The sequence below is a fragment of the Arabidopsis thaliana genome, chromosome 5 (assembly GCF_000001735.4).
Source record: "Arabidopsis thaliana chromosome 5, partial sequence".
Classification (NCBI taxonomy): domain Eukaryota; kingdom Viridiplantae; phylum Streptophyta; class Magnoliopsida; order Brassicales; family Brassicaceae; genus Arabidopsis; species Arabidopsis thaliana.
The window spans coordinates 24469503-24496796 of NC_003076.8; the positions used below are offsets into that span (position 1 = coordinate 24469503).

The 27294-nt window shown below is 34.5% G+C and overlaps 8 protein-coding genes and 2 long non-coding RNA genes across 15 annotated transcripts; 5 read left to right on the top strand and 5 right to left on the bottom strand.

Annotated features, from left to right (window-relative positions):
- Nucleotides 1-58: 58 nt before the first annotated feature.
- Nucleotides 59-1706, top strand: AT5G60820 (RING/U-box superfamily protein). Its single transcript, NM_125475.3, has one exon. It carries the CDS (start codon nucleotides 134-136, stop codon nucleotides 1391-1393), a length of 1260 nt encoding a protein of 419 aa, NP_200890.1. The 5' UTR covers nucleotides 59-133; the 3' UTR covers nucleotides 1394-1706.
- A 1430-nt stretch (nucleotides 1707-3136) lies between these two features.
- bZIP70 (basic leucine-zipper 70) lies at nucleotides 3137-3817 on the top strand (the record flags this gene model as incomplete). Its single annotated transcript, NM_125476.1, has 2 exons — nucleotides 3137-3671; nucleotides 3732-3817. 2 exons carry the CDS (start codon nucleotides 3137-3139, stop codon nucleotides 3815-3817), a joined length of 621 nt encoding a protein of 206 aa, NP_200891.1.
- Nucleotides 3700-5022, bottom strand: AT5G60840 (uncharacterized protein). 2 transcript variants are annotated; one of them, NM_125477.5, is made up of 5 exons: nucleotides 4787-5022; nucleotides 4644-4714; nucleotides 4458-4546; nucleotides 4311-4365; nucleotides 3700-4213 (listed from the first exon to the last, which is right to left on the bottom strand). In NM_125477.5, the coding sequence occupies exons 1-5, from the start codon at nucleotides 4919-4921 to the stop codon at nucleotides 3940-3942; spliced, it is 624 nt and encodes a 207-aa protein (NP_200892.2). In that variant the 5' UTR covers nucleotides 4922-5022; the 3' UTR covers nucleotides 3700-3939. The 2 variants fall into 2 exon arrangements, with proteins under 2 accessions (NP_200892.2, NP_001331836.1); NM_001345432.1 differs by lacking the exons at nucleotides 4644-4714; nucleotides 4787-5022 and having other exon boundaries at nucleotides 3817-4213; nucleotides 4458-4643.
- Nucleotides 5023-10788: 5766 nt separating this feature from the next.
- On the top strand, nucleotides 10789-12661 carry OBP4 (OBF binding protein 4). Its single transcript, NM_125478.4, has one exon. It carries the CDS (start codon nucleotides 11076-11078, stop codon nucleotides 11997-11999), a length of 924 nt encoding a protein of 307 aa, NP_200893.1. The 5' UTR covers nucleotides 10789-11075; the 3' UTR covers nucleotides 12000-12661.
- Nucleotides 12662-12712: 51 nt separating this feature from the next.
- Nucleotides 12713-13319, bottom strand: AT5G08975. The gene has a single exon (NR_143144.1). It is a non-coding gene; the product is annotated as an other RNA (long non-coding RNA).
- A 1676-nt stretch (nucleotides 13320-14995) lies between these two features.
- On the top strand, nucleotides 14996-16203 carry RABA1f (RAB GTPase homolog A1F). The gene is made up of 2 exons (NM_125479.4): nucleotides 14996-15468; nucleotides 15631-16203. Exons 1-2 carry the CDS (start codon nucleotides 15248-15250, stop codon nucleotides 16061-16063), a joined length of 654 nt encoding a protein of 217 aa, NP_200894.1. The 5' UTR covers nucleotides 14996-15247; the 3' UTR covers nucleotides 16064-16203.
- AT5G08980 lies at nucleotides 15034-15452 on the bottom strand. Its single transcript, NR_143145.1, has one exon. It is a non-coding gene; the product is annotated as an other RNA (long non-coding RNA).
- Nucleotides 16153-18404, bottom strand: RUG3 (Regulator of chromosome condensation (RCC1) family protein; the record flags this gene model as incomplete). Of its 4 annotated transcripts, none has more annotated exons than NM_001085306.1 (6): nucleotides 17743-18322; nucleotides 17452-17598; nucleotides 16999-17193; nucleotides 16796-16924; nucleotides 16558-16713; nucleotides 16153-16476 (listed from the first exon to the last, which is right to left on the bottom strand). In NM_001085306.1, the coding sequence occupies exons 1-6, from the start codon at nucleotides 17753-17755 to the stop codon at nucleotides 16286-16288; spliced, it is 831 nt and encodes a 276-aa protein (NP_001078775.1). In that variant the 5' UTR covers nucleotides 17756-18322. The 4 variants fall into 4 exon arrangements, with proteins under 4 accessions (NP_001078775.1, NP_200895.2, NP_974971.2 ...); NM_125480.4 differs by having other exon boundaries at nucleotides 17452-17591; nucleotides 17743-18308; NM_203242.2 differs by having other exon boundaries at nucleotides 16286-16497; nucleotides 17452-17591; nucleotides 17743-18404.
- A 382-nt stretch (nucleotides 18405-18786) lies between these two features.
- Nucleotides 18787-20334, bottom strand: BASL (breaking of asymmetry in the stomatal lineage). 2 transcript variants are annotated; one of them, NM_125481.3, is made up of 5 exons: nucleotides 20114-20334; nucleotides 19666-20033; nucleotides 19432-19563; nucleotides 19257-19348; nucleotides 18787-19159 (listed from the first exon to the last, which is right to left on the bottom strand). In NM_125481.3, exons 1-5 carry the CDS (start codon nucleotides 20199-20201, stop codon nucleotides 19051-19053), a joined length of 789 nt encoding a protein of 262 aa, NP_200896.1. In that variant the 5' UTR covers nucleotides 20202-20334; the 3' UTR covers nucleotides 18787-19050. The 2 variants fall into 2 exon arrangements, with proteins under 2 accessions (NP_200896.1, NP_001032115.1); NM_001037038.1 differs by having other exon boundaries at nucleotides 19257-19563; nucleotides 20114-20276.
- A 4454-nt stretch (nucleotides 20335-24788) lies between these two features.
- On the top strand, nucleotides 24789-26869 carry MYB34 (myb domain protein 34). The gene is made up of 3 exons (NM_125482.3): nucleotides 24789-25659; nucleotides 25752-25881; nucleotides 26094-26869. Exons 1-3 carry the CDS (start codon nucleotides 25527-25529, stop codon nucleotides 26716-26718), a joined length of 888 nt encoding a protein of 295 aa, NP_200897.1. The 5' UTR covers nucleotides 24789-25526; the 3' UTR covers nucleotides 26719-26869.
- Nucleotides 26870-27294: the final 425 nt, after the last annotated feature.

Below are 27294 nucleotides of genomic sequence, written 5' to 3' on the forward strand. Positions count from 1 at the left end.
CTTTTACATTAAATATATATTTTGGATTGATTCCATAAATAAAGTCAAAAAGTCTTTTTTGACGCAAATTTAAAAAAACAAATAGAAAATTGTTCCTCTCAAATAAAAAAGAGAAAGAGATCCACCGGAAAATATGGCGGAGATGTCTTACCTTCAGATCGACGATGCTAACGATGCCGTTTTCAACCATTACCGCCACCAACGGCGGCTACATGATCACCTGAGAGATCAATCGTTTTCTCAGATCCTATATCCGCTTCCTCACTGGATCCAATCAGACGACGGCGATCTCTACATCTCTGAAACCGATTTTTCTTCCGGCGACGTTTCGGTGTCCGATCTAGTATTCACGACCGACGACGGTCTCGATCTTCTCGATCGGCGTAGCTTTGTTATGGATCTGTTCCACCAACGCGTTGAGCAATCTCAGGTAACTCCGCTTGATAATGACGGAATCGATGATTTCGAAAATTACGAGATGCGTGAGGATAATGTGGAACTTGATTTTGGATTGGAGATGGAATCTGGTAACGGTTTCGTTGATAGTGATCTTGTTGTTAACCTTAATGAACACGTTGATGGGATGAGGTTATTAGGGATTGAGTCAGGCGATGTTATAGTTACAGTGGAATCGTGTTTTGATTCTGATGATGAAGATGATCAAGAGAAGGAAGAGAGTGAGATTTGGGGAATAGATTTGAATGAAGAAGATGAGTATGTGAATGATGATGATGATAATGATGATGAAGAAGAAGATGCTAGTGTGACAATCCCTCTTTGTTGGGATTCACTTCAATTAGAAGATTTAGGAATAAACAATGAGGATTGCGAGTGGGAAGAAGTTGATAGTGATGATGAGAGGGAGGTTTTGAGTGTTTTAGCAGAAGCTGATGATAACAATTCTGTATCAGTCTCTGTCGCAGCTACAATATCTTTGGAAGATTTAGCGATAAGTGAGAGAAGGGGAAGTAGTAATCTAGGGTGGGAAGTTCTGTTGAATTCTCGTAGTCTCGAGTTTAATCTAGATGATGCAGAAAGCAACTTGGAGTTATACATTGGTGATATTGATCATGAAGAAGAAGATTATGAAGATTATCTTCATACAACAGAGTATGAGATGTTGTTTGAAGCTGAGATTTCATCTGGTATTGGTAAGCCTCCAGCATCTAAATCATTCATAAAGAATCTGAAAGTGTCTCCTTTGAGCAATGAGGATGTTATGGAGAACGATGATGATGCGGTGTGTTGTGCGGTTTGCAAGGAAGAGATGATTGTAGGAAAGGAGGTTGCAGAGTTGCCTTGTAGACATAAGTACCATAGTGAATGTATTGTTCCATGGCTTGGGATTAGAAATACGTGTCCTGTTTGTCGTTTTGAGTTGCCTTCAGATTGAAGACTTAAGCAGGGCCTTTGAAGACCCTGAATATTAGGGTTTATGAGACGAAGAAGATGATGACTGACTTGTGTAATTAATAGGATAACTTGACTTGTGTGTAGAGTTTGAGCCAGTAAAAAATATTTACATATGTTGTATGAACAAAATTATGATTTGTTTTTCCCTCTTATACTGAATCTCTTACAAAATTTGTTACATTTTTTCATATATTCTTATGTTCAACTTGTATTTCAAGCCAAACTTTATTGGGATGATTATTGGAGAGACTAACAAAAAAAAATACTATTAAACTATATACGACACGTAATTTTTCAGTAGATCATAATCTTTATTTTAGAATATTTGGTGTTATGTCATTTAATCACCCAGAGATTCTTTTGCTGTAAGTGTGATATGAGTAATGAAGAAATGAGATGGATAGAGCCTCAATGGGTTCAGGTTGGTTCAGACGAAACTTTGCAGAAAAGAGACATATTCTCCGTTTCTGGAAACAAGACATTTCCTCTCCGTAACATTTAATCACCATTTTGGTTAGCTCTTTCAAAGCTGTTAAACATCATTATCTCTCTTAATGGTGTTTGGTTCCTGCATTAATTAGCCTTGAAATTCAAGATTATTCCCTAATCTCAGTCTGGAAACAACGCATTGATGTTTCTTTTGACTTTATTGCAGTAGGTTGTATTTGCTATCGGCGTTATTTTCTTCTTATATGATTAAGATCCAATTACCAAAAAGGAATCAAGATAACAACTTTACGCAATTAGCATTGTCTTTGTCCAACTAGGTACAAAAGTTTGATTAACTTAACGCTAATGGAACATCATCTTGAATCGTTTCACATTTTCTTTTTATCTACTTTTAAAAGAAATTTTACAATTCCTAGGATTTTCTAAATTGACGAATAGACTTGGAACAGTAACATTGTGAGTGAAAATAGTGAAAATAGCAAAAAAACGTGCAAGATAGCATACACCGACCTATTTCGCTACGAAGTCCTTCTCATGACACAAACATTATTGTATTACACACGAAGTAGCATACGTTGGATTCGCACATAATCGAAAGAAAAAAAAAAAATCAAAACGTAAAAGGTGTTTCTAGGATTTTAATGGAATCAAAACAAACAAAATGAGATGAAAAAATAAGAAAAAATTATTAAGAATTTAGTTGTATATATCTAATACATTCATCTCCTTTTTTTTTTTTTTTTTTGGCTCAACTTCAAATACTCATTCATCTCCTTTTTAAGAATTTCAAATGATTAAAACAAATTTTCATATTTTTGATCGATCAAGTTAAATGTGACTCATGAAAAAGAAAATAAAATTTGAAAAAGGACATGAAAATTTGTAAACAAAGAAAATAACAGGACATGAAAAAGAGGCTATCGTGAGAAAAAGATAGGACTAACCTTGACAAAGATGTAAATAAGTGAGATTTTGTCAAAAAGTATCACTAGATAGTTTAATTAGTGGGAAGTTTTAATTGCTAAGCAAAAAATGTAAATACATTTGTCTTCATGCAAGTAAATTTTGTGTCATTATATAGCATTCATAAACCTTAAGTATGAGCCTACACAAATCTTTTATCTCTTCTCTCATTCTCTATCTTCCTCATTCTCTCTTGCTCTAGTTCTATCACTCTCCCTATGACCCTATCCTCTCGATCTCTTACTTTTGACGTTTCTGATTCCTGCATCACAGAGAATTCAGTTTGATGATTAGACATCTAAAACCCTACATGGAGTCGTCTAGTGTCCATCGCTCTCATTGTTTCGATATTCTTGATGGAGTCCCACTACACGACGATCATTTCAACTCGGCATTCCTACCAAACACTGACTTTAATGTTCATTTGCAGTCAAACGTATCGACCCGCATCAACAATCAGTCTCACTTAGACCCAAATGCAGAAAACATTTTCCATAACGAAGGTCTTGCTCCAGAAGAAAGAAGAGCAAGAAGAATGGTCTCTAACCGGGAATCTGCAAGGAGGTCACGTATGCGCAAAAAGAAGCAGATCGAAGAGCTGCAACAACAAGTTGAACAACTCATGATGTTGAATCATCACTTGTCTGAGAAAGTCATCAACTTGTTGGAAAGCAACCATCAGATCCTACAAGAGAACTCACAGCTGAAAGAGAAAGTCTCTTCCTTTCACTTGCTCATGGCAGATGTGCTATTACCCATGAGAAATGCAGAGAGCAACATCAATGACCGCAATGTGAATTATCTAAGAGGAGAACCATCAAACCGTCCCACCAACAGTCCCTTTGGTAAGTAAAAAAAAAAACTTTCATCTTCCACTCTTCTAGTTCTTGGTGTGTTAACTTAAGCCAGTAGTACTATGATTGATGCCATGTATGCGACTAGTGACTACTACAGTAGCAATTACTTACTTGCATTTGTATGTAGATACTAGATAACAACAATGTTAACACCGAGATTGTGTATCACATTATTGGTCTAAAGAAGCAAATTAACTGAAGTAAAGGGTTCCATTCAAACATTGTTAACACCGAAAACAGAACAAAGAAAAAGAAACTAAATGGGAAAATCTGGTTTCTCGCCAACATCACAAGTATCCTCTAAGACAGTACCTCCATTGGAGATTTCACCATTTGGTATCTCTGCAGAAGCTGAATCTATGACCTCTTCTTGTTCTTCTTCTACTTCTCCTACTTCATCTACTTCTTCTTCAACCTCTTCTACCTCTTCCATTTCTTCTACTTCTCCTACTTCTTCTTCTTCAACAATGCATTGTGGCGGGTCTACAAACGAAGCATCCGGGTCTGCATACCAACGTGCACAAGGCAACCTAAAAGCAATATCCAAAAACCAAGATAAACAGTATTATCAAAAATACAAAAACTTATGACAAAACCTCTGTTTCTAACACCTATCTGATTACTTACACGCTTGAAAAAATGGTTTCACCATCAATTGTTGTTGTCTCCTCATATTCATCCACTGAAACAAACAACAAAACCACAGCCAAAAAGATTAATTTTTTATGAAAATTCAACCTCAAGAACAACAATTCGAGACAAATTGAAAGTAACCTTCAGAGAAGTGCTTATCCATGAGATACTTTCTAAAATCAGCTTCGTAGCTTCGATACTTCTCAGCATACTCTTCGCTATCCAGATATCTAACAATGAAATTGGTATTTGTGAACATTCAAATTTAGGTTCTTCAACTGCACCACAAAGCCTAAAAAATTTCAAAATTCATGAAAGCAAAATTACTTGTAAAAAGATGGGTCTTCATCAACCAATTGATCTGTTAAAATTCCGTTGCTATTCACAATATCCATCATCTGCAACACAATCGGAGTTTTATAGATCGTGTAAATTACTCAGTGAAAGAGCAGAGAGAGCGGAGAGAGTACCGTAATTTTTGGCGGCGGCGGAGAGGGAGGAGCGGGGGAAAAGAGTTCAGCGTTGCCTGGCTTCTCCTGTGGTGGTGAATGCTCCACCTGCGGAGGCGGAATCGCCGGAGATGTAGTACACTCGGTCGTCGTCATACGTTTTCAGTTTTTTTTTTCTTTTTGAAAACTCAATCTATTATTGACTCTGACTATATGATTGTACTATCTTTGGTTTTTTTTTTCTTTCAACTTTTTATATTAGAATCAATTTATGAAGACTAGGTTTTTGTCTTTTTATATATTTCTATATTAAATTCATTTTTGTATTTTTGAAAAATTATAAATTTATATAAAAAAATTAGGTAATTTCCCCTTCATATACAGTCAATCTCATGAACCAGAAGTCATGAGTCCTCAAACATTGAGGTTGGACCTTAGAAGGCTTTTTGAGTACGGGCCTTCTAATTTGATATGGAAAAAAATCAAAGCTCTTTTTTTTTTCTGATAGGAATGTGAATTTCATTAGAATGAAGTGTTGGGGTTTTGCAAAATGTTGAACCTAAGTCTGTAAACTTTGCTAAAAAAAGAAGGTAAAAAACAAAGATTACAAAAACAGAGTTAAAGCTTTTCTCTCGTTCATTTGTTATCATCGTTAAAGGAAAATAAGGCGCTCTTATAACCTAAGACCCACCCAAAATACGACTCCCGTAAGTTCAAATAGTCAATAAAACCATGATAGTTAGCGTTTGCTGTTGTTGCATTGCATAAATATGTGATCGATTCATCGATATATTTGAATTTGAGTGAATAGGTTTACAAATCTTACTAAACTTTATACATCAGAAGGCCCGTACTCAAAAAGTCATTCAATAAATTAAAATAGGGCATAAAAACATGATAATCTAGTAAAATTCATATGGCGTGATGATTTTTTTGTTTTTCTAATCAAAAAGATGATGATTATGTTTCCATAAAATCATATTATTGTAAGATATGTACCGCCTGGTACTCCTATATATGTTAACTAGATTTTAACCCGCGGTATACCGCGGTATGATTTATTTTTTTAAAATAATATATATTAAAACTTGCAAATTTTATTTTTATAAAATATTTATATTTTACAGTTTATAATTGTTATTAAGGAACGCTATACCACGAATCCATGAGAAAATTGTTAAAAAACCTGAAGTTTTAACCCCTATAAAAACAGCATATTAATAGTATTTTAAAATTTTATAAATATTAATTCAAATACATCTACCATATAACCCAATTCCAAAATAAAACCCGTTCTGTAATTCTTTACCCGTCCTGTGATTTTTTTTTTAAGTAGTAATTTTTAAAATTTAAGAATTATTTATTATATATAAAAGTTTTTCAAATTTGTATCATTCTCTAATATATTTATATTTTATAGTTTAATTTTATATATAGTAACATTATACATACCACATAACATTTTTGGTTTTATATAATTTTTTCTAAATTAGGATGATTTGATAGGTTTAATATTAGTGATCTTAAAAAATAATAAATTAAAGATTTAACCCGTATTGAAACGGTGGATTAATTATATTTTACTTTTTTATTAATGTTGATTCAAAAACCCGTCCCTCCAAATCCGTTTTGCCAAAAAGTCATTTATTTTATTAATATGAATTTAATTTATGATATGACTCTGAATTATAATCTAAATATTTTAGCTAATAACATAGGAGTGCACCATATTTATTTAATAGGGGAATGTACTATATGACCCGAATGCACTTTTACCCAAATCCACCAAAAAAGTCTTGCAAAAATACTATAGAGATAAAAAACGATAGTCGGTTTTGATAGGTATAAGATTAGCAAATATATTAGCTAGCTTAAATTAGTTAAAGAATACAAATTGAAAAGGTATATTACACTTTATTCGAATATAGTATCAAAAATTATATAACACAAAGATTTGATAAATTTTTCAATTGTTGAATATTTTTTTTTTGTGCTAATTTTTATGTGATTAAGATTTAATTGATTTCGTATATAAAATATTAAATTGTTTTACGAACTTATTTGTTTATAATTTGGTAGCAGGCAGATATTTGAATACTCAGTATATTTTGCTTCAGTTTAAGAAATCTTTGATGATCCGTCTTTAGATCCAATAAACCCTATAATTAAGAGATGAATATTATCGTTAAATGATTTTGGTAACCTTAATGACGTCATTAAAAGATTTTGTTTTTGATTAAATTTTTCTAATGGCATTGTCATGTAATTAATTATAAAAATTAAGGTTACATTTAAAATGTACTTTCCAAATAATATAGTAGGATCGTTGAACACGACAAAAAGATAAATTGGTACATCAAAAGAAAGCATTCAATATCACAAATTATTTGGTACGCACAAATAAGATCTTTTAGACAATGAATTGATGATCTATCGAGATCATCATCTGCAACTATCTGCGATATTTTCAATATAAATCACATTTCTACACAAAACACATCGACCTTTCATATCTCTATCAAAATCAAAACATCTCACGATCTGTTTGTTATCCAGCCGTATGTGTGTGTATTTGTATGTATGTGAGTATGCGTGTGTTTTGTACAATAAATGGAAGTATGATAGACGAGAGCTGTGAGATGTTGATGGGAGATGGGCCTAGTGGGCCCAATGATCACGTGACAGAGGTGATGATGATATAACGGTCTAGGACCCATGGGCCTTAAGAAGACTTTGCTATCTCAACCGACCACCGACGACTGAACCTTGAGCATTGATGGTGACCTTTCCACTTAACTCACTGACATGGCTCGTCGTTTTAGCAAACACTCTTCATATTTGTTAAGAGTATAGTATCTCTGCCCAAAAATAGTATGTTACTGCTCTTACTATTTTTATATATTCTTTTTATTTTTATTTTATTATAGCTCTAAATGCTAAACAAATCACTCATAAAATTTTTCTAGATAGATGCTCGTATCACACATTTTGGAATTTATTATATAGATAGGATGAAAAAGTGGGTCTATATATACATGTATTTGACGGTATGGTCCGTATGGATTGTGAAATAACCAGCAGCTCCTAGTCCTAGCTAAGGACACCTGTATGTGTGCACCTATGTACAGATGGCGTCAACATTCCTTTTCATTTTTATTTTTTTTCGTCAACATTCCTTTTAATTTCTATTGATTTTATATGTTTTAATGTACTGAATTATTTGCTAAATCGAATGAATTTGGTTCTTGGCAATTATTTTAAAAATTAGCAGAAATTTTGGTCTTTTTCATAACAAATATCATGTTATTATATTTGCTATCGTCATATGCTTTAAGTCATGCAACAAATATTTAAACAATAATATTATTTGTATGTGAAATTTACGTGGAGCCAAATGTGTTGATATTCAATTTCGAAATCAAGCGAACTAGTGAATGTAAATAATTAAATTAATTAGATTTGTCAAACATTCGACATGAGAAAATACTTAGATGCGTGTGTGCAGTCACCGAATCTTACTGTGCACATACATATTGTGGCTAACTGGCTATGAATTGGTATAGTATATGCTTAACATCGTCCACGAACAGATAAAGTAAAACATCTAAATTTCGCGTGAGTATAATATATATTGAATTCAATAATAATGTTTTGTGATAATTATAGCCACGTCGTGACGAAGCGCATGTGTGATGATGAAAGAACAAGGTTTTGCATGAACATTAGAGAATATTTAATATACAAGACGTTTATATATTTTACGATCACTAATTTTTTTTTCATTAATTGAATAATTCATTACTGTTGTATATTACTGATACAATACAAATTCACAACCAATATATACTTCATTGCTACTGCTATTGCTACTCATCACTGTCTTTGATAATTACAACACAAAACAAACACTATCATATGTAAATCACTGCTAATTCTCATCACTGTCATGCATTTGTGACATATGAGCGATGAGCATTGTATTTTATGTCTCCGAGTCACTATTATCGTGTTTTCAGTTTACACTTTGCACCCGACATTTGCTTACCCACTCTAGTGGTCCTATTTGCTATTTCCACTAAAATACGGGTCAATTTCATAATTTCTGAAAATATACGGACACCATCCAATATGAACTATGAAACCATGGATATCTCAAGTGAAGGTACATTCAAAATTAATGCGAACGCTGATTATGAATTTCAGTTCACATTTTCTACAAAATGTAAAATCTGTAAGAAATAAAAATTATAATAAAGGTACGGCATTTTGGTTTAAACTAAGGTTATAAATCATCAACTACAACTATGAATCATATCAGTTACCACTATTCGAAAATCCATAAAACTATGGACTATAGATCTAACAGTTTTGGAATGTACAAAAAATAGATGAGATTACTTAAATTTGACAACCGGACAAATAATTGCGATTACAAGTACCATATTTGTACACATACACTACATTCTCATACCAAATAGTTTTATCATTCTTAAGAGTATACGGTGACGTGGCACAAGAGGAACCACTGAAACAGGCCACAAAGCTCTTTGAATCAGCAGATAAAGCGGGGTGGCCGACAAGTCGACAATCCAATTTATGTGGACATCAAACTCTTACGTTTCTTCATCCTCCACGTGCCCTCTTATCCTTATCAACCGCCCAGATTCTTCCCAATACAACCAAAATATTGGCCCACTATTATTAGGGTTTAATATGTTATATGCGTTTACAAAATTTCTTTGTGAAATTGACGTATTAATTAAAGATTAGACTTTCAGGAATTAGCTATAAGAAACTCAACGGAGTATAATCTATTTGGGGAAGAAAACAAGATTAATATAGTTATGTTTTGAACGAACCCCTTTTACAAAAAAATGTTTTGAACGAATAACTTTGACGAAGGACTGTTATACCACTATGACAATTGTTAAAATCACTATTTAACATTGAAATATTTATATATCTAAAAGTGATATAACTAATAGAATAATAGTTATTCAAAGATGACTGTAATTATGCGGCAATGGGCAACTATATTTCACTGTTCAAACCTTAAACATACAACAAATGTTAGACGATATAACTTAGGTGTTGTTTTTTCCTTGTAGATGAAGCAACGGATTTTACTACCTTTTGACATTGCTTCCATTATATTTCCAACACAAAAAGTATCTGAAAACAATGCAAGTGATTTCATCAAAGCTCTACGCGTAACTTCAAATTCCAAAAGAAGCTTCTCGCGAAAATACCTATTTATGTTATGTTTCACTTTCACACGCAAAGTAAAATTCGATATTTAAATTAAGTACGAAAACTTTAGTACATCAGAAATGATTCTAGCATGTTCAAGCAACGTAGTTCAATGGTTATATCCTGTGGAGTGTGGACTATGTCTTATCAGTTTCTTAGACTCAGTACGAGGATAATATCTAAAGATTATATATGATATAGACGTAATCACTAGTCAACCCATTTCAAAACATTTCATATGATATGAGATTTTAAAACTGGTAGGTTGTAGACTTCTAATTCATTTCTATATAGTTATAGAATATGATTCATTGTTTTGCATACTAGACAAAAATTGTTATTCTTTTAAATATTCTGCTGGAAAATAAAGGATTCAAATCATATTTTCAGTTACATTATCTCATTTTATTTGCAACAAGAGATTAACCTCTTACACGAAATAATTTGTTGTCCACAATAAAAATTTGATTGTTTAAGAAACAATTTGATATGTATCATTTTTCTTTTTTTTTATGTATCATAAGAAACCAGAAAACTACTTAACATTTTTAAGAAGGAAGTTACAGTTCAAAAATTATTGCAATTTTGAAACTATAGGGATTTAAATTCGACGTGATTTTTTTTTTTGGACATAAAAATTCGACGTGAAATAAAAGATGTATATACACTCTTTTTTTTATCAATCATTGGACGTTTGATGCGACTCCTTTGGCATAAATATATATACAACCGAAATATAACAAATCACTTCAATGCCCAAAGATATTAATAAATAATAATTCCATGGGGCCAATTTTTGGACTCGAAGCTAACTTCTGAATACAGCCACACTATGGGATTGTAAAATGCAAAATATCACAGGGGTATAATCGTAGTTCCAAGATAAACTGCCTGTTCAGACATATGAAAGATATGCTTTGTCAGAGTTTCAGAACAAGTCTTTCCCATGCTCACCACTTCACCTCTCTCTCTCTTTCTTCTCCACTGTAACCTCCCAATTCAAAAACAATTATAAACCAAACTTGATTAATATATATTTCTTTATCATCATCTCTTCGAAATGCAAGATATTCATGATTTCTCCATGAACGGAGTTGGTGGTGGGGGAGGAGGAGGAGGGAGGTTTTTCGGTGGAGGAATCGGCGGCGGAGGAGGTGGTGATCGAAGGATGAGAGCTCATCAGAACAATATACTTAACCATCATCAATCTCTCAAGTGTCCTCGTTGTAATTCTCTTAACACAAAGTTCTGTTACTACAACAATTACAATCTTTCTCAGCCTCGTCACTTTTGCAAGAACTGTCGTCGTTACTGGACTAAAGGTGGTGTTCTCCGTAACGTTCCCGTCGGAGGTGGTTGCCGGAAAGCTAAACGTTCGAAAACAAAACAGGTTCCGTCGTCGTCATCAGCCGACAAACCAACGACGACGCAAGATGATCATCACGTGGAGGAGAAATCGAGTACAGGATCTCACTCTAGCAGCGAGAGCTCTTCTCTCACCGCTTCTAACTCTACCACCGTCGCCGCCGTCTCCGTCACCGCGGCGGCGGAAGTTGCTTCGTCGGTTATTCCAGGTTTTGATATGCCTAATATGAAAATTTACGGTAACGGGATCGAGTGGTCGACGTTACTTGGACAAGGCTCATCGGCCGGTGGTGTTTTCTCGGAGATCGGTGGTTTTCCGGCGGTTTCAGCTATTGAAACTACACCGTTTGGATTCGGGGGTAAATTCGTAAATCAAGATGATCATCTGAAGTTAGAAGGTGAAACTGTACAGCAGCAACAGTTTGGAGATCGAACGGCTCAGGTTGAGTTTCAAGGAAGATCTTCGGATCCGAATATGGGATTTGAACCGTTGGATTGGGGAAGTGGCGGTGGAGATCAAACACTGTTTGATTTAACCAGTACCGTTGATCATGCATACTGGAGTCAAAGTCAATGGACGTCGTCTGACCAAGATCAGAGTGGTCTCTACCTTCCTTGATTCTGATCATAGCTTCTTCTTCTTAACCCAAAAATATATATTTTATACACATAAGGTAAAGTTCGATGAAGTGGTTTTTTTAATTTTTATTTGATGGGTTTAAAACGGGATTTATTATATAATTATATGACTGCTTGTAAATTTTTTTCCCAAATATCAAATTTACCTCTCTTTTTTTTTAGTTTTTGGAATATCCCAAGAGTGCAAATTTATGTGGCATGGTTTTAGTTTGGCTTCGGTTCAGTTTTGGAACTGGCCGTTTTACTTATCGTTGTATCATATTTGATAAGATTTTAATTTTCTGGGATTTTTTTTTGGTTTTCATTGATGTATCTAATAAATTTATATATATATTGATTGGGCATACAAAAACCTCTTGTCTTCATGCTTCTTAGATTATGCGTTTTTCTTTTGATTTAATCCTTTGTTAATGTGTTTCTGTACGTATGACTCATTAGTCATTTAGTAGTTATGAACAGGTTCAGTGTAGCTAAGCTCCGCCGTGTTAGCACTTAAATAAACAATAGTAAAATCAATTTCTTATGATACCTTAACTATCTTCGGAAACATATGATAATATCGAATATAAACAACTATTTATTCCACATCAAAAGCATGCACTAGGCGATTTAAAACTAATGATATACTATTATAGCATTAGTTAATTTGTATTAACGATAAATTAAGATAACTCGAAAGAGTAATCTTAGGTTTGTTGATGATAGGCTTGAGATATGTTAGTGGCGAATTAGAAAAGATTCAGAGGGAATTGTACGGAAAACGAGAGAGCCGTGCCGTCGCGTAAAAACAGTGCAAAGCAAGAATAGACGAGCGATTTGCGCAGAGGACCCACGTGTTAGTGACGAGTCTCATGCGCGACATGTATTCCACGTGGCTTAAGATGTGTCCCACTTCACGTGTCGTAACGTCTATGGCTGACGTACTTATAATATCGAAGTCGGTTCGTCGTTTACTCTAACACCAATCGCTCGTAGACGATTTCAAAGATCTATCTAGCCGAGAGAGAACGAGTACGGATTCTCTGATTGTGGGCCGTTGGATCAAAGAAAACTCACTGCTCGTATTGGTCGTTGGATTGGATTGGTGACACTAGGAATCAATGGTGATGATGGAGAGGGGTCCAGATTAGGTAGGTGGTGGTCATTGTAGGGAAAACACTTGAGAGGGGAGTAGGTCCATTAGGACATGTGCATAAGTTATAAAATCTCATACAAATCATACACGGGAAAGTTTGGTTGGGCGGTTGGGAGAGTTTGGGATTGTCTGTGGGTTGGTGTATGACTCCACCATGTTCCCCTAATCATTTTTCCTTTTATTATTTCATGATTTCTTACTTGTATTTTCTGTTTTTTTTTTCATCGATCGACTCAATTGTTTGACAAATTAGCTAGAAGTAGTTCATGGACATTTTTATTCAAATGCGGGTTTAGTCCTATATCTATAATGATGGCCCTAAGAGTGATAGGTTTGAACGTTTTAATAGATTTTTTCGATAGCAAGACTCTTTACACTTCGCCATTTTTAACATTTTTTCTTTGGCTATTTTGTAGAATCTTCTAGAACTCTTAAAATCTTGTAGGATGGTTTAGAGATTCTAAAGAAGTGCGGAAGAATTCAAATGATCATTAGCACTTTTCAGATTCTCCTAAATCATAAATCATAATTAACTTCGTATCAAACACATTTACTTTCAAAGATCCTAATCTAAGCCATGTTGATGGAACCATTGTGATGGTGCGACTTGGTTTCATGCATGTTATGATGTAATACGTTCTCGACACGTGAATTATGTCTGAATGACCACTGGTCAAAGTGTTTTTTATGTTGAATATGCGTATAGAATTTGGGGAAAACTGTTGAAAAATGGTTCCACCAACAAAACCTATTTTTAATCTCACATTGAAAGCCATACGTATCAATGGACGTCGATATCTAAATCTAAGCTCCAAAGAGCCGATCCGAAACCAACACATGGCTGAAGTGATCACCTGCTAAGATAGAAAAGATTAGTGTAGGAATCTCTTTAGTAAATGTCGAAGTTGAAGATTAAGTCACCATCAGTTGACAATGAACTCAGAGAACTCCAAGTATCATGAGACAATGACAATTAATGAAGAAATTGAAACTTGAAAGTTGGAACGGTTGACGTCGGTGGGATTAATGTCACATATGTGTAACATGGCAATAGAAAATACTAAAACTTAAAATGAATATTGAAAAGAAAGTCTCAATTAGTACGTATGTAAATTGTTCAATTGTGCATTATCAAGTTTACATTAGCTGAAATGACAACTAAATGAAATGGTGATGCGATCGTAGAAAAGATAAGTTATAGACAAATTTAGAGATTTAACATTTGCAAAGAATCACTTTTAACATACAAATTTTGTATTGTGGATTATCAAGGTAACATTATAATTGATTAGCTCAAACTTGTATTTAGGTATAGTAGGTTGCTGAGCTGGGATTACAATGAAACAGCTGTATTGAAAGACTTGGTAAGTGGTCCATTCTTAGTCTTTGAATCGAAGGCATGGTTCGATCGGAACTCGTCCTAACCGTATTTCGCATTACTATTTGTATGTAACAGAGTCTAATCTCTCTTAACTTAACAACACAAATCCCATAAAAATGGATAGAACTAGCAAAATAAAAATCAAAGAATTTTACTGAAGTTACTGAACTTTATGATTGTAATGATCAACAGTATCGTCTTTACACAAAAAAATATATGAAGAAGATGATACACAACACATTTCATTACACCATCTGATCCATCTCCATCTTCAAGTATAAACTCATTCTTATTTAGTTTACAACTATTTTTTGTCTTTTGGGAATCTTATAAATTATTTCGGGGTAATTAACGTCAATAAAATAACTTACACCTACCGATATAAGACTAAGGTGAAAAAGTATACGTTAAGAAAAGTGAAAAACTTTAACAAAAGAAAAAATTCAAATCAGAATCACTAACCCGGTAAAAATGTAAAACCGTTTCCCGGACCCAAATAAGGACCTGGATAACAACCCAGACCCGAAATTAAGTCGGATCCGGATCTCCTTGATTTATTTTTTAACATTTTTGTCTTTCCCCTGGAAATTTGAAACTCTCTCTTCTTTTTTTGTTCTTCTTCTCATTGGTTGATCGATACGCGCTAAATTTCTAGAAATCTCAGATCCATAAAATTTTCCGAGGAGAGATTCTCTAATCAGAGAACCTCACAATGGCCGCATATAGAGCCGACGACGAGTACGATTACCTCTTCAAAGTTGTGTTAATTGGAGACTCCGGCGTTGGAAAATCCAACCTCCTTTCTCGATTCACGCGCAACGAGTTCAGTCTCGAATCTAAATCCACGATCGGTGTAGAATTCGCCACTCGTAGCATCCATGTCGATGATAAGATCGTCAAAGCTCAGATTTGGGATACCGCTGGCCAAGAAAGGTATATATATATATATATATATATATATATATGTATGCCTCGATTTCAATTTTGAGAAATTTTCGTTTTCGATTGAATCTGAAGAAACATACATTGATTCCTGATACATTAGCTTGATTATTGAATGATCTACGTAATCGTGATTGATTTTTGGTTTTGAAGATATCGAGCAATCACAAGTGCATATTACAGAGGAGCTGTAGGAGCGTTGCTTGTGTACGATGTCACAAGACATGTGACGTTTGAGAACGTTGAAAGATGGTTAAAGGAGCTTCGAGATCATACAGATGCCAATATCGTCATCATGTTCGTTGGGAACAAAGCGGATCTCCGTCACCTACGAGCTGTTTCGACTGAAGACGCTAAGGCTTTCGCTGAGAGAGAGAACACTTTCTTCATGGAGACATCAGCTCTCGAATCGATGAACGTCGAGAATGCTTTCACTGAAGTACTTTCTCAGATTTACCGTGTGGTTAGCCGGAAAGCGTTGGATATAGGAGACGACCCGGCTGCTCTTCCCAAAGGACAGACCATCAATGTCGGATCGAAAGACGATGTCTCTGCGGTGAAAAAGGTTGGTTGCTGCTCAAATTGATGGTACGTTCGACTTTCAAGAATCGGTCTCACGGTCGATCTTGTTCATTTCTTTTTTGTTGTTATATGTGAAGATCTTGTTCATTTATTTGTATAATCACACACCTTAAACCATATTGAATACCACTGCGTTTCCATATCAAATGTATATCCCAAACAACCTTTGAGCTGAACCATAATGTTCTGCGTTTCTAAGGAACGGTACCGCCTATCCAAGTGTTACTTAAGGTGATCTTGAGACTAAACACAGAGCATGAGAAGCACCAATGGAAATTGAGATAACCTTGTGTGGTTGACACTCATCTTCTTCGGTTAAGAAATTGACTTCGACCGGAGTAGTTTGGATCTCAGGGAGACCTGGAACTCCTAGCTGGAAATCTTTAGCGTTTCCCCACATCCAGAGTTCACCCCCATCTGTCAAAAACCAATCCCATCCTTTTGGTTTTGTTTGAGTTATTTATCATGTCAAATGAACATATCTATAGCTAAATATACCTGTTATCGCTGCAGAAGAGGAACCTCCACTAGCGATGAAGACTATCTTTTTGTCAGCTAATGCTTCGATTTCAGTAGGAACTTTCTGGTTTCGCAGCGAGGAACTACCCAACTGGCCGTGGCCACCGTGGCCCCATGAGAGTACTTTACCTTCCTCTGTTTTCACATCAAGCAATTTTCAAGTCAACTTAGTAGAGACCGACAAGAAAAATTGTTCAGTTGGGAGAAGATTGTTTACCGGTTAAGGCAAGAGAATGATATCCACCGCACGCAATCTGGGTAATACGAACCCCTTCTAAACTGGGAACCGGCATTGGTTCCCAACCTCCCAAGTTATCACCGCGTCCGAGTTCATAATTGGAATTTGCTGATACAAAAAGATCCAATGAATTCTTTTTTACACCACCAAATGTAAAAACGAAGGCTTGAATTGGGTTTTACCTCCCCAGTTCCAGAGTTGTCCCTCTTTTGTAAGAGCCATTGTGAAAAAACCACCACATGAGACAGAGGCTACAGGAACTGTTAAAGCTTTGACCTTTGAAGGAACACTAAGCCCACCACCTTCGTTTGGTCCTCGGCCTGGCCCGAGTCCTAATCTACCATCTCCTTCTTCTCTTCCCCACATATAAAGCTCCCCTAAAACCAAAGAACAAGTCTTGCTCGATTAAGACACAGACCGAATACTAGTATATCAAACAATTGAAACAAAGAAGAAGAAGAACCGGTCTATATTTTAAGAAAAAGAGGGTAACTATAGACATATGATCCTCAGTGACAGCACAGTGGGGATGGTTTGTTGGAAAACTTCAATTAAGTTCTTTTCAAGTTGTACATACATATGAAAACATGTCTACAACTACAGAAATGTAGCAAGAAGAGAAAGCATGTGGAAACCTGATTCAGTAATAGCAGCGGTATGAGTTCCACTAGTAGCAATGGCAGAGATTTTGCAATCCCAAGAGTCGTCAACACGTCGAGGAACGAGTTCTCTAGTGTAAACCTTATGACCAAGCGCTCCAAAACCACCATAACCCCTAACAACTTCATTTTTAATTTATGGAACCATCACATTATGCAGAACCAAAAGATCAAAACACAAATGCAAATCTAGCTAACATTGCATCAACTAGCTCAAACAGTATGATTCCAAACTCAAATGAAGACTATAGAAGCTAGAGCTTTTACCAAGTGAATACATCTCCTTGATGTGTTAAAGCTACTGAATGCAAACCACCAAGAGCTATACATCGAATCGAATGTTCCTCAAAAAGCGGATTTAAATTGGGGACGAAAACCGAATTCTCTTGGCCAAACCCTAACCTTCCTCCGTCACCTTTCCCCCAAATCCATAGATCTCCGTCTATAGTTAAACCAGAATGGAACAAGCCGCAAGAGATTCCAATTCGAAAACTGGAAGAATCTGCGTCGATTCTTCCAGGAGTTTGAGCGAGAGAGAAGGATTGATCAGAGCGAAAGAGAAGATTAGCGACTGGAGACGGATACATTCGAATCTCCTCGATTCCGCCGCCGAGCTGACCTGACGCGCCACGTCCCCACGAGAAGAGCTGGAGAGTGACGGGATCGGAGTCGATGTCTGGGCTTGTGTAGAGAATAGGTACCTTGGTGTTGGCTCCTCCGCCGCTTCTTTGAGTGGTCCGGGTGGAGGAGAAGCGGCGTGTGAAACTACGTAAGCGGTGGCTTAACGCTGCCATTGTTGTTTCATCGGAGTTTCATCACTACAGTCTACCGGTGGGATTTAAGATGTGAGGCTTATCGAAACGACGGTGTTTTTTTAAGTAAGATGGAATAATAGCTCTTTGGACCTTATATTATTATCGTATTTGTCAATAGGGCCTATATGTTATTTTATTTATTTTAGACCCTCTAGTTTTAATTGTAAAATCTTTCAAGTAATCGGGAAATTAAAGTTGATTGTAAAATAAGTTTAAGTTTAACGACTATAATAAGTTCTTTTCTTTTTATAATCGTTAAATATAATGCCAGATTTACTGCCCAAAATTGTGTAAAATATTTAAATATGTATAGTACTAAATTAGTTACAAGGTGAAGAAAGAGCAGAAAGTTTTAGAAGGGAAACTCAAAATCTAACTTGAAATTTGAGGTAATTTTAGTATTCTATTACTTTGAATATTTTGAAATTTGCATAAGTTTCAAAATTTAAAAGATTCACCTCTTGTTTTATGGAAAAAGCAAGAGTAGTGTATGTTGAAGCTGTGATACTTACTTGTAGTCACTTCTATCTTTTGAGTTTTGATACTAATTTACACTAATTTTTCTTGACATACATTCAAATTTCAGAACAGATATATAGATATGTGTAACCATCAAGACATGAGGATACTGATGATTTCATCTGAATTCGTGTCTTATCAAGATTGTAGATTCTATGTCCTTTAAGAGTGTTTCTTTACTCTGAAGTCAGAAACAGAGTAAAACAAAAGAATTGGATAAACTTGTAGGATGTTATCTTTTTCAGAATCTACAACATTGGAACCCTAAAGCAACTGGCTTTTGTTTCTTGGGAGACAAGTCATCTGATTCAGGCATCTTAGCAGGACTCCCCATCCACTCTACTCCTAATCTGCATTAATTTTCAATCCCAAATTGTACAAATTATCAGAAACATTTATTTCCAAACAAAAAATGTTATAAACTCTTTTGTTGTTATTGAAACTCACATGGGAAATGCAAAAGATCCCCTTCCTTCATCTGAGTGACTAGACCCGCTAGATTTATCAGAGGCATCAATGTCTTCTTCTTCTTTGGTTCTCTGCGACAGTCAAAGACCAATATATAAATAAGAATGTTAAATTCTCAAATACTTTGAAGTTGAAAGATGTTACGAAGCATTACTTCTGTAACATCACTAGAGACATCTTTAGTTCCTTGACATGAAGTGTTATCGTTCTGATCTTGTTCTGTCCCTTTAGTCTCCGGCGAGTTATTCTTCTCTGTTCCTCCTACTCCTTGGTCTCCATATATAAGCTGTTCTTGAAAATAAAAGCATTAAGAACTTTGTAGTTTGCTATGTTTCAAACTAAAAAGGTCAAAACTTTTTAAAACAATTTTGATTTTCGGACAACGAACCTTACGATTCACCGTCCTCGGTGACTTTTCCGAGGACGATTCCGTCTCTTTCTTCTCTTGTTTACCCTCTTTAACCACATCGAAACCACCATCTTCGCGATCGAAGCAGAAGACAATGAATCCAGATTCTTCTGAGACAGGGGGCTGAGGCCAGCTCAAGCGCCGGTGCTGAGACCCCGACGTCGTCGGAGAAACGCTACTGCTTCTTAGATGAAGATGATGATGACGTGTACCTGGTGGGCTTAGGCTGAGTTTCCTCTCTGATCTCTTCTTCTTAGTACTTTTAATCTTCCTCTTAATCCTTTTGAACGTTAGATTATTGTTGTTCGTAGTGTTTCCATTATTATTAGCTCCATCTTCATCTCCGTCTGATACATATAATCGGTAAAATAACTTAACAATGATTGAAAAAAGTAATGAAATTAGGAAGAAGAGAATAGAAGAAGACCTAGAGGAATCTTGCAAGCCAAGAAACAAGAAGCCCAATCTCTGACTCTCCAAGTGACAAGTTTTGGTATTGTCCACTGTGAAGCCATGGCTGTTATGTTTGTGTTTCTTTGTCACGAGAAATAGCTTTTTTTTATGAGTGTGAGTGTTTTGGCTTTTTCAAGAAATGTTTTCAGAAGGGAGATAAAGAATTTATTATGAGGGAGAAGAATGATTTGAAATTTGAAAAAAAAAATGGAGACAAGAAATAGATTGCCATGAATTAGGGAAGGGGGGTTACAATGTGCAACACATGAATGCATTTAATATTATTGGAATAAAAGGAAATAACATTTTTATTCTGGAATTGTAATAATTGGGCAGTAAATGCTATCATAGTTATTAAACACTGCTATATGAAATTCAATTTTTTTTTTCATTTTCCATTTTCATCTTTCAATTTACTAATTCAATTTTCGTGTGTCAAGCAGACGGCATAGCCAATGGAACGTTGGCTAGAGACATGGATGTCATTTATGGTGGCAAAAGAGTTTTTGAAATGAGTTTTTATTTATTTATTATTTTAAATGAAAATTATAACCAAGGAATCTTCATGAGCCCATATATATATATATGAAGCCCATTATCAGATTATCTGATTAAAAGAGTAGTAAGACTAAGATCCACTTGATGTACACCTTTTGCTTGTGCCTAATCGTCAACGATCCGATAGTTGTCAGTGTGGTCACCAAGTAAGTTGCAAGCAATTGAGTCCTAATATGTGCAGCTACAAGGACATTGAGGTCTACCCTCGCTACAACCCTCAAAAGTTCTGTTTTCTATGTGTCCATGCGATTTGTTAGAGATTTATGATTGGGGGCATGTTAATTGCTAATACGTTGTTTCATGTTTGATAAATTCAATATATTTGGTTAAAACTTAATCAGAAACCGTTATTTGTTTTTGAATTCAACTCTATATAACATGAACTTCTCCTTCTTTTGAATATCTTTTTTTAACAGAAAAAATTCACCTTCTTCGTTGCGTTTGTTTACTAGATTGAGCACATACTCTTCTTCTTTTTTTCTATTCCTTTTTTGGGGGGGGGGGGGCAAAAGACCACATATACTCAACAACATGAAATGCATGGGCGTATAAAATAGAAGGGTCCACTATAAAGCACATGATTCACGACCAAACATGATTTGTTGTAAAGTGTGGCTTTGCATAATCGAGTACTATATATACACCAAACACTAAATAAGAAAATGTGTTAAATCTTTCGCTTCATTTGTTTACCATTTTATGCTAGCTGCCAAATATCATCTAACTACCTCCACTCTGTTTCTTTTTTGGAGTATCGCATACATACATATTCTATAATTTATAGACATATAAGCTGAGACATGTGTCCTCATTAATTTATGGAATTTCTTAAAGGTCCCTCTTTCATAAAACTACAGTTCCTTATTAGAAAAGATGTAAAGAAAATCTTTCAAGAGATCTAATTTTATATGAATGATCTGCTGGATGGCCTACGACAGACTCGTTTTTCGAATCTCATTATGTAAAGAGTCTCCTGTAGTAGTTTACTGGTCTGGCCTTCTTGAGTGATGAAAGACTATCATCTCATGTGGCTTTAGGATGATCAAATTCCATCAACTACAGATTTTCATTGTTTGGTCCATCTTAAATTACAATAGATATCTGATTTTCTACAATTTTCTGAGCTTTGTTGGATTTCGATTCAAATTCTATGAAAATGACCCAAATCTTTATATAATTCAAAATATAAAGTGATTGTGAAGATCATGGCCGGTGGGCATAAAAACAAAAACGAGCAGAAATTCATCAATGAAAACTGAACATAATTTTATGATAACCTGGACGGTACATAAAGTTTTATATCAAATAAACCTAACCAAACTCGAATAAACCTCAATTTATATAAAATTTAAATTTAGTTTATAAATGTATATAATTATGCTAAAAATGTATTTAATATTTACTAAAATTAAGTAATTATTCTTATTTTTAATATCTCTTTTAGATTACCGGTGCATGGGTCATATATACTCATATGTGCGATTGTGGACCTCGTGGTTGAGTGTGAAGAGACGTGAAAAGGAAACCATGTGGCCATGTGGGGGGGGGGGGGTCATACGACCACAATAGGCGTGTATTACCCACACCAAAAAAAAAAAAAAAATTGCTCTAAACCCCAAATTATATGGTGAAATTAAAGTTTCTGAGTGAAAAAAAAAAAAAAAAAGTTTCGGAGTGAGAAAGGTGGATATATTTTGTTGCACAGAAATAAAAATAGCGAGAGGAGTTTTGAGCAATTGCTCTTTCTAGAAAATAGAATTCTTCCGAAGGAAAAGTGGTCAAACTTGTATATATAAAGATATACCTTATATTTATTTTATTTTGTTCACAAAAGATCGACCTTGTTTAGATTCAGATATTGATACATAAAATGTGTAGTGTCCGTGCGACATGTCTATTAGTGGACTTCTTCGAATTAGCTATGGCCTATGGACTATGGAGTATGTTGGTGTAACTGTGGATCTCTCTTACATTCTTTTCAGAAATATGTTCGTCGTGTCTTATTATTAGCTGTCTATCTACAAAATATTTTGAATGTATTCTTGTTTGTTAAAGAATAAAAATAAAAATATAAGCTCTAATTGATATGCATATATTTAATTAGTTGTGTCTCTTCTGATAACCGATATTGTAGACCACCCCTTATGACACAATAATGCTGATAAAATATTTAAAAAATAAAAATAAAATATTCGAGAATTATTGTCATGCATCCAATGATTCAACAAGATTTTATCATTTAAGCTCTAATTGAGTATTCTTGAAATAGATTACCCACCAAATTAAAGTGAGTGAGAATTACTTCAAGAATACCACAAGTGGTGGATCATTGTGCTGTTATACTTTATATAGCCGAAAAGTACTAGAACAGAACAAGATGATACATTATTGATTAAATGGGACTCTTGTGTAGCAAAGATGAATATCCAAATTCAGATTAATATTTGAAGTCTACATATTTTCAATCTCTAGCAAAGATCCATATGTCACTGACTACTAAACTAATATTATACTTGATTACTCTTCTTTGGTTTATAAAAGTTATTATTGAGTATGCTTTCTAAAAGAGTTGTTATGATATATTTAATAAATGATATTTTGTTTAATTACGCAGTAAAAGAAACTGTAAAACTTTCTATTCTTTTGTCAGAGGAAAAATATTAGTGGGTGCAAATTGTTAGATAGTGGAGTTGAACTCCTCACTTTGAAGGCTTTGCGGGAGAATCTCAAACAACTTTGCCACTTAACTGATTTTTCTAAAAACTTTTTTTGGTTCAAGAAGATATGCTTGTAAGAACTTTACAGTAGAGTTTAACGTGTTATCTCACTAATTAAAATCAATAAAATCACATGGGAATACTTTTTGCCAGTATTTTTTGATCATTTGTTAATAAACTATATACCAAGTTGTGATCTTTTGTGTGTGTTGGTTTTATCAATTTCCTAAGAATTATAAATATGCACTATATCTTGTCAGAGCTTATCTTCGACAACAATTTTAGGTTTCCAACTGCTCGATTTTACATTCTTGTGCTTTGCAATGGGTTGATTTATCTTATTGCATCGGGAATCAGAAAGGATCCAACATGTACCACAACCACATGAGATCTTCACGTCAGTCCCTCGTAGTTTACATACGTGCAATAACTTTTTTACTAAGAACTTAAAATCCAAAATATAATATGTTCGTATAGCGGATGTTGGAAGACATATATATTAATTCATACACAAGGTTTTTAGACCCTTTTAACTTTCTATCCTTTTTTTTTTTTTTATTACAATTCTACACATATAGTTTGATATAAGGACGAAGACTTTTTTTTGATAAAGGATGTAAACTTATAACTAAAGGTGAGCACAAACTTGTGTTTTCATATATGTCGTCCTGTTTTTAATTTCAAACCTCATCCCATATAAAATTAATATCCAACAAAAAATTTGTATCACAAAAAGCAAATTTTTGCTAACAAAAGAAGAGTTTTTGAATTATCAAAGAAAAAAAGATTTTTGTATCAAAATAAATTCGTCTTGGATCACAACGGTCCGGTTCACCAGTCCAAATAACTTCACCATTGTAGAGGATACTTGATCCCAAAAGAAGTGATATATATTTTAATTTGGTAGACCTTTTTTTTTGCTAAGATATTTGACCCCAAAAAAATGTATATCACCCCAAAAGACGTTTCTGTAGACTTATAATTATTATTAGACCGCAATCATTTTTTCTTGGTATATCAAATCCTCCAGACATACATTTATCAGTGATCTTACAATCACATTTTTTTTTGTTAAATGGTTTTTCCTTGTTTAATAGTTAATCAATGATCATACTAGCTTCCCTTAATCATACTAGCTATAAAATTAAAGATGAAAAAAGGTTGTGCCTTTAAAATCAAATCCTCCAGACCTATGCTATAAAATATCCGATACATTTTAAAATATAATGTCATAGTCATGGACTCATAGTTCAACCTTCACTAGTATTAAAAGTCAGTAATATTATTTTGAAAGAATACAAATAGCAATAGTATAATGATAGTAGCATTAATTATTGATTGAATGAATCAATTATTATTTTAGCTGAACAATTTTTGTGAACACCGTATCTCCTAGAATCGATAAAAACTTTTACCCAAAATCTCAATGTTCCTTGATCTCGCAAGAAACAAACTAAAACGGACAAGAGCATCAGAACAGTGTCATCACTCATCAGTATATGCATTTCCGTGTGACCGCGAACTCTGACAGATGCTCAACTGATCCAATGACAACACTGCACGTGGCATTTCCCCACAGTGACTTAGTGGCCTGTGTATAGAAAGATTTAAAGAACGTGTAATCCCAACCATTCCTCCATCAAAGATATATCGATCATTTCTTTTTGACAGCAATAATTTTTAATCATTTTATCTGTCTCTCTGTTCTTTCTCTCTCCCGCAGTCCCTCTCGTAATTTTGCTATATAAGAGCACCTCTATAATCTGTGTGAGACAGAATTATAAAAAAAAAACATTGATAGTTTTGTATCTAAACTCAATATATAATGATAACACGTTCACGTGTTCATCGTCAAAAGAGTGTCTCAGTGAGTACAATCTTCAGGTGTCTTCTAGTTTTGATCAGACGCTCTATTCAATTCTCTTAATTAGTCATATCTTTCTTTCTTTTTTCCTCGTTTCGTGTTAATTTTATTTTAAAACAAAGGATTAAAGAGTCGTTCTTTCTTTTGGTAACATGGAGCCTTAATGATCCTTTGTTAGCTCTAGCTAGGATTTTACGTACTACTTAGGGTATTCAAACTAAAATAAAATCAAGAAGAAGAGCAGAGAGATGGTGAGGACACCATGTTGCAAAGAAGAAGGAATAAAGAAAGGAGCTTGGACTCCTGAGGAAGATCAAAAGCTTATTGCTTATCTTCACCTACATGGTGAAGGTGGATGGCGTACTCTCCCTGAAAAAGCTGGTATATATTTTTTTTTGTCATATATAGGTTTAAATATTAGCTACTTTTTAATTAAAAGAAATTATTGTTATAGTGTGTGTAAATGTATATAGGATTGAAGAGATGTGGAAAGAGTTGTAGATTGAGATGGGCTAATTACTTAAGACCCGACATTAAGAGAGGAGAGTTTAGTCCTGAAGAAGACGACACTATCATCAAGCTTCATGCTCTTAAGGGTAACAAGTAAGTATCTCTTTTTTTCTTTCTTTCTTAATTCAGTTTGGATTAGATAATCATTACTATATGTGTAATGTTGCATGAAAATACTTTACTTTTCATCTCAAATGCCAACCATAACTTTTTAAATCTTTTTTGATAAAGATTCCAAATCTTCATTAGAATAAAATAATATTTGTTAGTATTATTTTATTGATAGTTGTGTTTGATTATTGAAGGTGGGCCGCAATCGCCACTAGCTTGGCGGGACGAACTGACAACGAAATAAAAAACTATTGGAACACAAATCTCAAGAAGCGGTTGAAGCAAAAAGGCATCGATGCAATCACTCACAAACCGATCAATTCAACCGGTCAAACCGGTTTCGAACCAAAAGTAAATAAACCGGTATATTCATCCGGTTCCGCTAGGCTTCTTAACCGCGTCGCAAGCAAATACGCGGTTGAATTAAACCGGGACTTACTGACCGGGATCATCAGTGGAAACTCCACCGTCGCCGAAGATTCACAAAACTCCGGCGACGTTGATTCTCCGACCTCCACATTGCTCAACAAAATGGCGGCAACATCAGTTTTGATCAACACTACGACTACATATTCCGGCTTCTCCGACAACTGTTCTTTCACTGATGAATTCAACGAATTCTTTAACAATGAAGAGATCTCCGATATTTACACGACTGTCGATAATTTTGGGTTTATGGAAGAGTTAAAGAGTATTTTAAGCTACGGCGATGCCAGCGCCGGAGTTATTGAAAATTCGCCGGAGGTCAATGTAGCTGATGCAATGGAGTTCATTGATTCCTGGAACGAAGATGACAATATGGTTGGAGTCTTTGTCTGACGAGTCAGACTAAAATCAATCTTACGTTGGTTTTTTCTTTAATAAGCTGTGATAGATTCGTGTAATCGTCACGTAGTCAAAATAATGTGCTGTTGTAAAAATTAATAATAATAAATATTTCTACTTACATGAATTTGTTTACAAATCCGGAAAAAAACACGTTTTTTACGAAAATACATATGTTTTGTTAATTTCATATGACATGCCACTAACGGAATTGATAAGTCTGTTACACATTTTTAGAGTCTCATAAGTCATAAACTATATAAAAATTTTAAAATGACATATACTGACCACCGTTTTCTATCAAAACAATAAAATTATTTCCCAATTATTGGTATAAAAGAGCTTTTAAAAATCCTGATTTGACAAAAAATATTATTGCGGATAGAGTCCAGGGCTAATTCTTCTTTTTTGCTTACATATAATTAATTCTAGATTTTTAATGATGATATCTAACGAATGATGTAGATTAATCTGCCCGTGGTCAATTTTTGTTTCCGTTACCATTAACAAAATTGTGTATGCAGAAGAGCGTTTAACAGAAAAAAAAACATTAAATTTTGTTCGAGGCAC

Bases quoted from the DNA above. Each gene is read 5' to 3' on its own strand.
- OBP4 (NM_125478.4), top strand. From the start codon at position 11,076: ATGCAAGATATTCATGATTTCTCCATGAACGGAGTTGGTGGTGGGGGA.
- MYB34 (NM_125482.3), top strand. From the start codon at position 25,527: ATGGTGAGGACACCATGTTGCAAAGAAGAAGGAATAAAGAAAGGAGCT. The intron at 25,660-25,751 runs GTATATATTTTT...AAATGTATATAG, and splicing joins TACTCTCCCTGAAAAAGCTG to GATTGAAGAGATGTGGAAAG. The intron at 25,882-26,093 runs GTAAGTATCTCT...TGATTATTGAAG, and splicing joins CATGCTCTTAAGGGTAACAA to GTGGGCCGCAATCGCCACTA.
- AT5G60820 (NM_125475.3), top strand. From the start codon at position 134: ATGGCGGAGATGTCTTACCTTCAGATCGACGATGCTAACGATGCCGTT.
- RABA1f (NM_125479.4), top strand. From the start codon at position 15,248: ATGGCCGCATATAGAGCCGACGACGAGTACGATTACCTCTTCAAAGTT. The intron at 15,469-15,630 runs GTATATATATAT...TTGGTTTTGAAG, and splicing joins GATACCGCTGGCCAAGAAAG to ATATCGAGCAATCACAAGTG.
- BASL (NM_125481.3), bottom strand. From the start codon at position 20,201: ATGGCTTCACAGTGGACAATACCAAAACTTGTCACTTGGAGAGTCAGA. The intron at 19,564-19,665 runs GTTCGTTGTCCG...TTTCAAGAACAG, and splicing joins CGAGGACGGTGAATCGTAAG to CTTATATATGGAGACCAAGG. The intron at 19,349-19,431 runs GTAATGCTTCGT...TGACTGTCGCAG, and splicing joins TCTCTAGTGATGTTACAGAA to AGAACCAAAGAAGAAGAAGA.
- AT5G60840 (NM_125477.5), bottom strand. From the start codon at position 4,921: ATGACGACGACCGAGTGTACTACATCTCCGGCGATTCCGCCTCCGCAG. The intron at 4,547-4,643 runs GTAATTTTGCTT...TTTCATTGTTAG, and splicing joins GAAGACCCATCTTTTTACAA to ATATCTGGATAGCGAAGAGT. The intron at 4,366-4,457 runs GTTACTTTCAAT...TGTTTGTTTCAG, and splicing joins GGATAAGCACTTCTCTGAAG to TGGATGAATATGAGGAGACA.